The sequence below is a fragment of the Miniopterus natalensis genome, chromosome 2 (assembly GCF_054644295.1).
Source record: "Miniopterus natalensis isolate mMinNat1 chromosome 2, mMinNat1.hap1, whole genome shotgun sequence".
Lineage (NCBI taxonomy): Eukaryota > Metazoa > Chordata > Mammalia > Chiroptera > Miniopteridae > Miniopterus > Miniopterus natalensis.
The window spans coordinates 56,778,506-56,792,477 of NC_142082.1; the positions used below are offsets into that span (position 1 = coordinate 56,778,506).

Sequence of the window (13,972 nt, forward strand, 5' to 3'; positions counted from 1 at the left end):
CTACCGCCGCCCCCGAGCCTCGGAGCGCGCGGATCTCCCTCTGTCGCGCATCTCCGGCGCCGGGTCGTCCCACCGGTGCCCTGCGCGGGGACCGAGGATCCCCAGCCCTCGCCTCCCCTCGCCCGCCTCTGCCCGCGGCCGGCGGGCTCCCCACGCGCGGTTCCCGCGGACCCGACCCCGCCGAGCCGCCGAGCCGTGCCGCCCGCGCTCCGCGGCCGCCGGGCAGCGCGCTCACCCCGCCTGGCGGCGCCTGCTCCGGGCGCGGGGAGCGCCGCCAGCCGCCTCCCACCGGGCTCCGCGGCTCCCCCGCCGGCCGCCCGTCTACTCCTGCGCCGCCCGAGCTGCCTTTGCCTTCCTCGCATCAAGCATGTCGGGCTCCGGGCGAAAAGACTTCGATGTGAAACACATCCTGCGACTCCGCTGGAAACTCTTCAGCCACCCGTCCCAGTCCCCCGGCGGCCCGGCGGGGGGCGGCTGCGCGCAGCAGGACGGCGGCGGCTTCGAGCACTGGGGACCCAGCCAGAGCCGCCTGCTCAAGAGCCAAGAGAAGGGCGGCGTGAGCACCTTCTGGAAGAAGTCCTCCTCTTCCTCCTCTTCGTCTTCCTCCCCCTCGTCTTCCTCGTCTTCCTTCCACCCACCGAATGGCACCCTGCTGCCGGCGGCCACGAGGCTGCAGCCCGGCGCGCCCGGGCAGGGCACCCAGCCGCCGGCCAGGACCCTCTTCTACGTGGAGTCCCTAGAGGAGGAGGGGGTGCCCGGCATGGACTTCCCCGGGCCGCGCGAGAAGGGGCTGGTCCTGCAGGAGCTCAGCGCGGAGCCGCCCAGCTCGAGCCAGGCAACAGGTGAAGGGTGTGGACACAGGTACAGTAAGTCCCGCGGGGCGTCCAAGCAGCTCCCAGGTTTTACTCCTCTCGCCCCCCCCCACCCCCCTTGTACTTTGGTTATTAGTAAGTCTGAAAGGTTTCAGGTTGACACTTTTGGTTGAGAGACGCCAGCAGGGATTTTATTACCCAAGTTGTAATCTTGTTACAAGTTTATTCATTATTTTCTACGGGCTCACACATAATTGTTTTCCTTTGCAAGTTCTCAGAGTTGTAATCACACACGGAACCTACGTTGATTTTGGTCAATCTCTAGGTGGAGTGGTTCTCCTATTTCCGAGAATATAGTATTCTATCCTTACGTGTCATTAAGTTATGAGCTGAAACTTGCTTGAAGGACCCCTCGGATGCATCTCTCATGTACTGGCCTAAAATCTGAGGTAGCAAGTTACCTGGGGGCCCTGTGCTCCACTCTGTATTCCAGGAAGGATGGGGCCGACCAAAGGAGGCTCCTGGACAGCAGCATTACCTTCTCTCTTTTTTCTCTCCGTGAATTAGTGTTATTCTCTATCCCAGCTTTTCACTTTATCCCACTTTACTTTTGCCTGTTCAGAGTCTTAGAAGTAAACTGTCGCTGAGCCCTTTGGCGTTCAGCTTTCCAGATTTGTTGGCTCAGTGTGGGACTGAGCATCCTTACTAATCAGGTCAACATTATTTCTTGTTTGTGTCTAATACTATACCTCTTTGAGTAGAGTTCTCCTACTTTTAAGACTTACAGAAAACCTTCAGAGACATGAAGCTCCTGAGTTTCACATTGTTGGAGAAAGACTCATTACTCTGCACTAGATGGTTACTAGGTTTGTCGTGTAAGGAGGATATGAAAACACATCCACTTTTCCCAGACTATATCAGAACACATTATTGAAGATAAATACAGGGCAAACAGGAAATGGCAATGAATATGTTAATAAAACTTAACTACCTCTAAATAACAAATTAGAAATAGAAGCAACTTTTTAAACTTCGTTGACTGAATCAGCTTCTTGTGAAGTTAAGTCACACAAAAAATACATAAAACGAAATAATATGTATAAGTACACTTTATGGGTTAGAGATACAATTGAATTGCTTCAATGATGTGATTATGTAGATTTAAATCTGAATCTTAACAGCCTTGACCACGGTCACATAATATTTGAAGGCATTGACATTTAATATAATGTAAGATAATTAAAGAGGAAGTAGTTTAATTTGCATTTTTCAAGTGTGTCAAAGTTTCTACCCTTATATAGGAGACCAAATATAAGTTTACCTATCACTCAATTAAGTAAGATATTTTACCAAAAAAGTTATAATTTGGGGTACCAATAATATCATGAAGTTATTTGATTTATGTAGTTTTAGACTTATCATTGTTATATTTTAAATAGTTGAGTAAGTATAAAACTTGTTTTTAGAGGGGCATTCATAAACATTTAGCAGTTCACCTTATATATTTAAAAGATAGGTTAAACATTTACTAATTATTACTTTATTGAAATGGATATTATTGTGACTCAGTTCAATAAAAAAGTGGATGAATTCTTTAGATTTGTAAAGTCTTCAAAACAGCTTGACATTCTGGGAATATTGTTTGATCACTTAATAAAGTAATTTGCTTTATAACAAATATAGTATTATGTGAGTCATATTTGGTATGAGTAATTTCTGAAGACTTTCTTGTAAGTTGAAGAATTTTAATGGAATATTAAAATAACAATGGAATATTGTCATAAAAATTATAATAAAAAGTAAAACCAATAACTAATAGAAAACATTCATCAGAATTATCTTCTAGTCTCTCATTTTTGAATATACATCAGTGTTTTCACTCACAAAGAGCTGTCAGTAAAAGGTATTCTGAAAAAAAGCGTAATACCACCTTAAATCATATTACTATTGGAATGATGGTCTCCTATGAGATTTTTGAGTATGTAAAATATTAAAAATCAAGTCTAATTTTATTTTGAAATTCCTATTAATACTTAAATCTTTTAGACTAACTTAAAATCTTCACTGGACAAGTCGGTTAACACTGATAGTATTCTCAGGGATATTATATGTCCCTAAACCTTCATAGAATATTGGTTTTGTTCTCCTGATTGGTTGAATTTACACTACCAAACTAAGTAATTAGTCATTATCAATATATATTATATTAACATGTGGTAAAAATAAGGTTCATTTCACAGAGAGACATTTTCAAAGTTAGATACTGAATAGAAAATAATAAGTAGAATAATTTGTAATGTTGATTTATTTCTATCAAAACTTATGCAGGAAATCTACATAATGTTTATAATGATCAATGAGTACATAAACTATATGAACCCTGCATGATAATTTTGATTACTTGGATCATTATATCATTATACTGTGATGTCAGTGATTTCATATTTAGCAATTAGTTTTATTAATTCTGACTTCTATGCTAAAATTTATGTTCATAAAGCAAGAGTTGGCCATTTTTCTGTTCTCTTTTTTCATATTCCAATCTTCTCTTTATTCATCTGATCTCACACTGCTTAAAAACATTGTTTTAGACAAGTATCAGCAGCTCAGTTCATTTAATTTATCACTCAAACAGCATCTGAAGGATGCTCAGAGGAAAGCTGCCCATATGATCAGAATTCTAGAAAGGTCAAATCATCATGGAGTTGAAACATAAAGGTAGCAAGAAGACAGTGGTGAACTAATTTGCCACCCAAACCCAGCCTTTATCTTATTCCACCCTCCTAGACATAAATAAGCAGACCTCAGTATTCTAATACCTCAACCATCGTGCCATTAAGAATTCTAATGTTACAGTCACAGGCTCCTACCTTATGCTATTAATCATTTTTCTCTACTGCCCACACTTAGTTGTTGGAAAGTGTATAATTTCCCAGCTATTCATATCAGTATATGTTCTGATGTGAATAGCTCTGTCCAAAATTCTATAGGTAGTAAACTAAGAAACCAAAGAGAAATATTTATAGTCTTGCAGTGTGTAGAGTTGTGAGTAGAAAAAGAGATGCCTTGTTTAACTGCTTGCTTTTTTAGTTTTCTAAATTCTCAGAGTGAAGTCATCTGATTCCACGGTTTTAGTTACCATCCATGAACTCTATTTCTATATTTGCAACTCAAAACCTAGGACCCCCCCTGACTTGTGGGCTCACACATCCACCTCTCTGCTTGACCTCTGTGGTGAATATCACAGGCAAGGTAAACACAACATATAGAAAATTGAGCTCATCATCTCCCCTTCTCTTTTGCTCAGTGTCCTTCCTCTCTGTCCCAGAGGATAGCTCTGCACCCATTGGTTTGTGCAAACCAGAAATCACGATCGTATTTGCCCTAATCTTTTTCCCCATCATTTTCAATATTTCAACTAGTCCTGTCACTTTTACTTGAAAATGCCCCCCCATATCTATCCCACTTCTCTCCGTCTCCATTGACTACACCATTTCTAATATACTGTCCTCTTTCAGCTCAACATCTGCAACTGCCATCTGCATCATCTCCCTTCACTAATTTTGCCACCTGTAATCCATTCTCTTTACTAGAGTCAAAGAAAATTATAAAATAAAAATCTGAACTACTTTGCCTCATCCCTGGCTCTCCTCCCCCAAACCCTTAAAACATTTCTACCATCCTCTGACCTCAATCCATACTTTGGGCATCTTGGTCCTGAATGATTTGTCCCCTGTCTAATATCAAAGTCCTTCAACCACCAACGTCCCCATCACCCTTTGCCTTCCAGATTCCATGTTGTTTTATATCATTTTTCCCTGGCCTCAAACTTGTTACTATTCCTTGTATAGTGACTCTCCTTCCCTTAACCCACCCTTTCTTGAGTTTATTCCCATTCACCATTGAAATGTCTTGAATAAACCTCTGTACCTTTCTCAGAGAAGCATTCATTGATCCGTTAGGCAAAATTTTCACTTACATTTTTTTTTTAGTATATGTTATCTCTTGTTTTATGTTTGAGTAACAGATCTCTACTTTTTAATTCTTTATTGTAGCTTATAATCATATATCGATAACTGTGTTAATTTTGTTGTTTGTCACTAACTACATTGCCCAGTGGACAGTGTGTTTGTTTTGCTAATCATTTTATCCATATCTCAGAATATGTAGTTATTTGATAAACACTGTTGAGTGAATAAATATATATCATAATCAGAATGAGTGACATTGATTAAGACCTTGTTATTTATCAGGTAGCATGTTGAATATCTGTTTATGTTGTGCAATTTAATATTCAGATTAGCTTTATGATTCTGGTCCAATTATATATCCCTTTGGCACAATGATTACATAAATGAAAAAAGTGAGATGTAGATAAGCAATTAATTTGCCTAGAGTCACAGACTTTTAAGTAATGCAGTTATACTTTTTTGAGGGATTCAACTTTATATTTTTATTTATTTTTAATTTTTTGTAAAATTTATTGGGATGACACTGGTTAATAAAATTATACAGGTTTCAAGTGTACAATTCTATAATATATTATTTGTATATCATATTGTTTTTTAACACCCGCAGTCAAATCTCCTTCTGTCACTATATATTTAACTCCCTTTGCCTTTTACTATCTCTGCTGGACTGTTAGTCTTTGCTGACTCCAGACACTCTAATTCAGGTCACTTTGTCAATTCTTCTTTTCCTCTGCTTAAACAAATAAGCAGACCATAAGAAAAGAAATTCTAACTAAAGTTATTATAAAGCAGTTCTTTTTAATCCCTTGGTGAAAGTTTTGCTTGTGTTTGAAAGTTTAGATAAACTCTTAAAATGATTCTAATGCACAATGCATTAGAAGTTTCAAACAAGACTTCTTAGCCCAAGTTAGAAAACATTCAATTTTTCCTGAAGTATGATACATTTGGAGCATTTTACTTTATTATTAAATGGAAGTATGAGGAAATAACTTAGACAAGGAAAATAATTTAATTTTGGAGCCCAAAAGAGAGCTTTATGATAGAAAACCTGCTTTCTGAAGCTCAGAAAAATTGATATAGAGAAATGTCACAAAAAGACAGCATATACCATTAAGACCTCATGGAAATTGATGGGACTGGAACCAAGTATTTAAAATGAAAAAGTGTCAGCATTGCTTCAAAAGAGAAAATAATTTTTAAAATGGTAAGAAACTATTTATTCAGGAAAGTAGTTCTCAAAGTATGCTTCCATGGAACACTAAAATGAACTAATGTTCATAATTCCCCAGCAGCCCCAAATTTGTAGTGGGGGAAAAAAAAGCAGCATAGAGTGATTTTACTCAATTTTATGTCTTCTTTGTAATTTATCCTAGATTTGGGCATTAAAAACCTACTGTTATTTAAAGCAGAACTAGCAAAGATGATACCTTGTTAGGGGAAAGGTGTTTTTTGTTTGTTTTTTTCACCTATTTCAGAATGGATTCATAAGCAGCATGTGGTATTCTGCAAAGAAACCTACAATTTTCAGGTGTCCTCCCCTCTGAACATGTTTGCTTCAGGCAAACTGAGAAGATCATAAAGGAAAAAGAAATGAGACCACTAGGTTTGATATTGATCAGAAAACTCCAGAGGTATCTGAAAGATGTGAATACAAATGTAAGATGATAGACTACAACTCTTTATTTAAAGAATTTTATTGATTTTTAGAGAAGGAGGAAGGGAGAGGGACAGAGAGAAAAGCATCAATGTGTGAGTTAAACATTGATCTGCTGTCTCTACTGGGGATCAAGCCAGAAACGCAGGCATGTGCCCTGGCTGGGAATCAAACCAGCAAACTTTCAGTTCACAGGTTACTGACACCCAACCAACTGAGCCCCATGGCCAGGGCTAAATACAACTCTCAATTATAGCAAACAAAAAAGAACCATGCTAACTGAAAGATCATATTCTAGTTTTCATTAATAAATTTCTAATGAATATTTTGTAAACTATATTATTAACCTCTTTAAAGTATACTATTTTAAGTAATGTTAAAGTAATATATAAATTCTCCTTTTCCAATCAAAATCAACTTTTGGTTAATAGAACATAATATTGATCAGTTATTTGTTTCTATTGTTCCCCCCCCCCCCCAAAAAAAAAAACTCAAAGATAATTTGTGTATCTGGGAAAGATGTGCTTTTAACAATTACATGTTAAGTCTAATTTTATTGTTCTTGACTAATAGTTCTTACAGAATTTACAGAGAACTGAGATTTGCAGTATATTTTAGAGTTAAATCAAACTTCTGGAATTGAAAATATGCATCCTTTTAAGTGGAATCTCAAAGTAATGAGATTCTATTGAGTTTCTGTTTTTACCATACAAAATAATTTTAGGTATATTTGTGATAATTGTAATAACAAATATTCTTGAATTTGCATATTACTTTAGGTCAGATAATTAATTTGCCTTTCTGAATTTAAAATTGTATTATTGAAAATGTTAAAGAAAATATCTGATGTAGACACAAATAATCTGAAATTAAATATGGTTTTAAAGATCTTATAAGTCAAGTAGAGGCCAGAAAAAAGCTTATTGTACTATATAGGTTTGATGCTTGCTACCATTGCTGACTTCTCTGACCAGGATTTAAAAACAGTTTGATCTAAGTGTTTATAAAAGCTTAACAATGGTTACCTTGACCAGAGAGAATGCGCACTATGATTTTAGAATCCCAAGAAAAATCTGTTTTGAATGGTAAGCCTATGAGGCAGATCATTTTAAAATAAGATCATATTGCAGAAATTATGCTTTTTAAAAATTGATCTTAGAGTCTTCAATGATAGTAAAGAGTGGAATGAATCAGTGTTAATTCTAAATTCAGCCTTTTTTATTCCTTAGGTGGCCTTAGTTCAATTTTAATAACTGATTTTCAAAGGAAATCTTTCAGTTCGATTTTTTTATACTTAGCACATTTTTTTCTTAGTGATATTGCTAGGCATTTGCTCATACAAATCAGCATTTTCATCTTCACTAAAATATGACAGAACAACTTAAATTATGGGATCAGAAAATTGGGAGGGTTTATATTACAAGGGAAGGGAAGAATTAAAACTATTCTAGTTTTTCAGGAGGTGAGTGGCAATAAGATATCTGGGTTTTGTTTGTTTGATTGTTTTTGTTTTGTCTGTTTCCCTAGTAAATTTCAATTTTACTCAAATATCCAAGAGGTCCCTTTAGATCAGTATTCACAAATATCAGAACTTCAGAGAAAATGGTAAAACTTTTTAAAACTTGTATTTTTGAATTTATGAATATAAAATATCCCAACTTCTTACTCTGAGGCTAAATTTTGAACACTACTATTTTGAAAATAAACCTGGAGTAGTTTTTTATCATTTGCAATAAAATTTAAATATGATACCTACTTTTTCAGTTACCTTAACTTGATATACTAGCATATAATTACAATAGAGAAGTTTACACAATTAATGCTGGGATGTTTGGTACTTGGTAATCCACTGATGATTTTTAAAGATTTACTTGTGCATTTTTTTCCCCTCAAAAGGCATGACATTTTTATATAAAAAATACTGTATGGCTCTTTTGTAGTGGCTTTGGTTAGATCAGTAAGCTGTGTTTAGTAATATGAATATTCCCACATTATCTGCCTAGAAATGAGAAAATTTTAAAAATCAGTTGAGATGAAAACATCCTGGGCAAATAATATTTTAATCATTTTATTCAAGTCAGTATAAAAGAAGAACTGGTACTTCTATTTCTAGCCTATATAGAATAACAAGGACTGGACTTACCTTTCACCTGAAGCAACAACAAAGAATGAAAGAAGGAAGAAACAAAGGAAAAAAGTTATATAGACACACTATAGAATGAAAGAATGAGAGAGAGAGAGAGAGAGAGAGAGAGAGAGAGAGAGAGAGGGAGAGAGAGGGAGAGGAATGAAAGAGAAGAGAAAGAAACAAGAGGAAAAAGAAAAGGAAAAGAAAGTAGAAAGAGAAAGAAGAAAGAAAGAAAGGAAAGAAAGAAAGAAAGAAAGAAAGAAAGAAAGAAAGAAAGAAAGAAAGAAAGAAAGAAAGAAAGAAAAGAAAGAAAGAAAGAAAGAAAGAAAGAAAGAAAGAAAGAAAGAAAGAAAGAAAGAGAAGAAAGAAAGAAGAAAGAAAGAAAGAGAAAGAAAGAAAGAAAGAAAGAAAGAAAGAAAGAAAGAAAGAAAGAAAGAAGAAAGAAGAAGAAAGAAAGAAAGAAAGAAAGAAAGAAAGAAAGAAAGAAAGAAAGAAAGAAAGAAAGAAAGGAAGAAAGGAAGAAAGGAAGAAAGGAAGAAAAAGAAAGAAAGGGAGAAAGAAAGAGACAGTATATGAAAGAAGATTTTCAAGACACTGAAGGAGAGCGATTCCTAAAATATATTTAAAAAAAAATGAAATGCATACTGTGATTACCCAGCTAACCATGTGAGCAAGATTCCAGGCACTGTTACAGGGAAGGGAAAACCAGGAGGAACACGAGAATCATCCTGTATTGATGAGAAGGAGCTCAGTGTATATATGGTTTCTGACCACTATGTTGTACATCTGAAACTAATACAGAATAGTGTTGAATGTGGGCTGTAATTAGAAAACAACAAACACATTAATTAATTAATTAATTAACTGGAGAATCATCAGCATGTAATTGGTTTTAGGATCATGGGCTGATATTTTACTAAAACTATGTAAGATATCACAATTGGAGGAAACGGTGAGGGGCACATGAGACTTGCTACTATTTTTGCAACTGCTGGTGACTATATAATTATTCCAAAATAAAATATTAAAAAAAAAATAAATATGGAGAAAACGCCAGAAATCTGTGGAGGGGTCTCTTGAGTATTCAGCAGATCAGTATTCAGTAGAATACTGACAGGTACATGTGTTTAAGGAGTTACCCAAGTGTTTGGAAAGAACTATCTCAAAATCAGAGAGAATAGTACTTGTTTCTAACAATCAGAATGGAAAAACCTCATAATTCATGGGATTAGAAAAGTATGTGGAAAGGTATTGTGTTAGTAATAGAAAATAACTAGCTTTAGAATAAATACTGCTGTGGTACCACTTAATAAATCTCAACAGTAAAACCCAAAAGTATTAAACTGTTTCCAAGTAATTTAACTGTGCCCTATAACAAAGTTGAAGAATAATTCACATATTCATATATATTCAGTACCAAACAAGGTAGAAGTGGAAAAAATATAAACCATAATAAGAAGCAAAATCAATAAAATAAAACTGGCCCAAAAAAGTAGCAGACAAGGTCATTAAAGTAGTAAAAACCATATTCCATATGTTCAAATAATTAACTAGGGTTATGATACATATGGAAAGATCAACATCAAATTTCTAAATGAAAATCAGATTATAATGTTTGAGATGAAAAATTTTCTGGATAATATTAATTACAGAGCAGAAATTGAAGAAAAACATGATGAAATTTAAAACACAGCAATGAAATCACCCAAAATGAAACAAGGAAAATGACATCAGTTGACACAAAGAAATACAAACCACCCAAAATGGTAACTATATGGGTTAAGAAAACAAGATTATTTCTTAATATTTACACCTGGGAGATTTGAAAGCTCAATGATGGTTTTTATCATATACGTAACATAAATGTATGACAGCAGCAGCATTAAGATTGGGAAGGGAGAAATGTAGGTATAGTATTGCAAGTTTCTTATAAGAAATGTGAAGTGGTTTATCATTTGAAGTTAGTCTCAAAACTATATGATAAATCCCAAAGTAACCACTATATTAACAAAACAATAATAGCTATTAATACAACAAAAATATAAAATGCTGTTATAAAAATTACTGAATTCATCTAATAAAGGAGAAAATGGGACAAAGATAGAACAAATAGAAAATGCACAGCTCAATTACAGTCTGAAAGCTTACTATACCAATAATTACATTAAAACTAACTGTACTATACATTCATAATTAAAAAGATTATCAGATTCTATAAAAAGTCAGACCCAATTATATTCTGGTTACCAAAAATATACTTTAAATATAAACACAAATATTTGTTAAAAGGCAAAGGATGAAAAAGATATAAAATCCTAAGACTAACAAAAAAAAAGTTGAAATGGATGTAATAATACCAGAGGAAGTACATCTCAGAGCAAAAAATATCAACCTGATAAAGAGACTGTCTGAAAAACCTACAGCTAACATATTGTGGAAAGGCTAAATGTATTTCCTTTAAAATCTGGAACAAAATGAGGATGCTTAATCTTGCCACTTTTATTCAACATTTGACTGGAGATATTAATCTGTTCAATAAAACAAACAAACAAAAGGCATCAATATTAGAAAGGAAGAAATAAAACTGTTTTAATTTACTCAGTAATTGATCATCTATGTATAAATCAAGAAATAACATGGTCTTTATTTTTAGTCATAATTGTTTATTAGAACAAAATTTGTGGAATCTATAAAAAAGATGAGTTTTTTGGCAGGATATAGAATTAACATACAAAACCAGTTATATTTTCATATATCATCAAGGAACAACTTGAAATCGGAATCCTAAAAGTAATACATTTCATAGTAATATCAATAAAGTATATAATGCTTACTAATAACCATGACAAAATATGTGAAAGACCTATACACTGAAAACAAAATCATGCGGAGAGAAAGCAAAGACATAAATAATGGAAAGATGTACTATGTTCATGGATCAAAAGACTTGCAGTTATTAAGATGTTAATTCTTCTACAATTGACCTGTAGATTATACACATCCTCCAAGAAAAATCTTTTTTGTTTTTATATTAAAAATTGACAAGATTGGAGTTTAGGTCAAGATGGCAGCATAGGTAAATGTGATACTTGCCTCCTTCCCATAACCACATCAAAATTACAGCTAAAAGACAGAACAACCATCATTCAGAACCACCTGAAATCTAGCTGAACAAAGTTCTACAACTAGGGAATTAAAGAAAAAGCACTTTGAAAATAATACGAGGGATAAAACACTTAGCAGAATTGTGGAACCTGCTGTTCCCACATCCATGTGTGGTGGTTTAAAACCAGGAGGGATATCTTGGCTGTGGTGGTTTCTCTGAGTAGTGAAGGGTCACAGCCCCACACTAGGCCCCTCAGCCCAGGGTTACAGTACCAGGAAAAGAAATCTCCAAAACTTCTGGCTGTAAAAACCAGAGGGAATTGTGGCTGAGTGACACAGAGTATGCTGACCCCAGGCAGTTCCTCTTAAAAGGCCAGCACATGGACTTACTTGGACTCCCTCTGAGCTCCAACCCTGAGGCTGCAGCCTGAAAGGAAACTGGGACATTTAGGGAGGGACTAACTTGTCTACAATCAGGGTGAGTGCTGGAGAGACAGCTTTCTCCCAGACAGAAGTGCTGGCAGAGGCCATTGTTTCTTTACTGAACCCTCCCTGCCACAGACTTGGCAAGGAGGTCATCATATCTGAATCTCCATCAACGTGGCTCGCACTTTTTTCTCCCCCATCCTGATGATTCCTTGAGACTTGACCCCTCCTTACTTTCAGGCTCATCCAAGCCATTTCCAGTGGTTTTTCCATACAGCTGGCCTCTCTTGCCTCATGCTTCACACTTTTCTAAAATTTCCTGAACAAGCAGCTGCTTGCCTCATTGTGCCTCACATCTCTTAATGCAATGCCCTAAGCCCAGAACTAGTGGCAACCTGCCTTGGTTCATAGCTTGGCTTCTGCTCAGCACCTCCAAGCCCAACACAAGTAGCAGCCAACAGCTGGCGTGGCTCAGCTGTTGAACACCGACCTAGGATCCAGGAGATCGGAGTTCGATTCCCGGTCAGGGCATATGCCAGGGTTGTGGGCCTGATCAATGACTCTCTCATCATTGATGTTTCACCAGTCTCTCTCCCTCTCTGTTCCTCTCGCTGAAGTCAATAAAGATATATTTTTTAAATTAAATAAATAAATAAAAACAAAGATGACAGGAATACCCTGGCCAGGTTACTTGGCTCCTTGGAGCATCATCCTATACACCAAAGGGTTGCGAGTTTGATTCCTAGTTAGGACACATTACTGTTGCTGGATTGATTCAGTCAGGGCATGTATAGGAGGCAACCAATCAACATTTCTTTCTCACATCAATCTTTCTCTCTTTCCCTTCTTCTCTTTCTAAAAAAACATATTCTTGGGTGAGAATTTTTTTAAAAAATTGACTGAATTATTCTAAAAATTTCTTGAGAAATTTAAAGGACTTAGATGAAACAAAACAATTTTGAGAAAATGAAAAATTTGAGGAATAACACTGACTGATCTTCTGACTTATTTTGAAGCTACATTAATCATGATAGTGTGTTTTCAGCATCACAATATATGACTTGATGAGTGGGTAATGGATAAGTAATTTTTATAATAGCCATATAATGAGATATTTATGCTATAAAGAAAGAATAAACAACTGGTCTTCAAACATTATGATTGAATGAAAAAAATGTTCTGATAAGCAAAAAAAAACCTCACTGTATGGTATAGTTCTCCTTAACATTTATCTATCATAAGTCATATAAACTTGTCCATTAAACTTGTCCATTTTGATTATTTATACTTTGAATAGAAATTTGATTCTAACATGAATCACATATTAGAGTCAAACATCTCTTTAGCTTGATATATGACACTTGCCTTTCAGAACTTCATAGTGAAATATTCACATGGAGTCTTTGTTGCCTTTCTCTTGGCAGGTTAGGGGGAAAAAACAACAAAAATGGAAGACTGAATAGTTTTACAGTAAGAATTTCTGCAAAGAAAGCTCAAAAGTTTTATCATGTGAGCACAAGGGTCTTAGGAGATAGTGGGAACCATTTCCATTGCCGATTCTATAGGAGAAGCAATATCATTCATGAGCTTTACCTTAATGACACAGAAAGGAATAAACTATGCTGTCTTCTTCTCTGACTTCACTTTGTATTTTACAGGACAACTTGGAAACACCACTAAATATATTTTCCCCAAGGAAAAAGAGCTCATTTTCTACTCTATCTTGATGTCCTAAAAATATAAAATATTTACATATAATTATTCTCCCTAAACAACAGCTTGTGAATTTTAAATAGATTCCTTATCAGTAGAATACTTTTTAATTATAAATTTAATTTGTATTATTATAAAGTTTCTCAAAGGACACACCTTAAAA

General features: G+C 35.6%; 1 protein-coding gene across 2 annotated transcripts in view; it reads left to right on the forward strand.

The window, feature by feature from the left end:
• The first annotated feature begins 334 nt into the window (after positions 1 to 334).
• Positions 335 to 13,972, forward strand: part of KLHL1 (kelch like family member 1) — a 329,988-nt gene continuing 316,350 nt past the window's right edge. For both annotated transcript variants that reach the window (XM_016216440.2, XM_016216441.2), the window contains exon 1: positions 335 to 861. In XM_016216440.2, the coding sequence (XP_016071926.2) occupies positions 368 to 861 (494 nt within the window). In that variant the 5' untranslated portion in view covers positions 335 to 367. The remainder of the gene's footprint in view (positions 862 to 13,972) is intronic.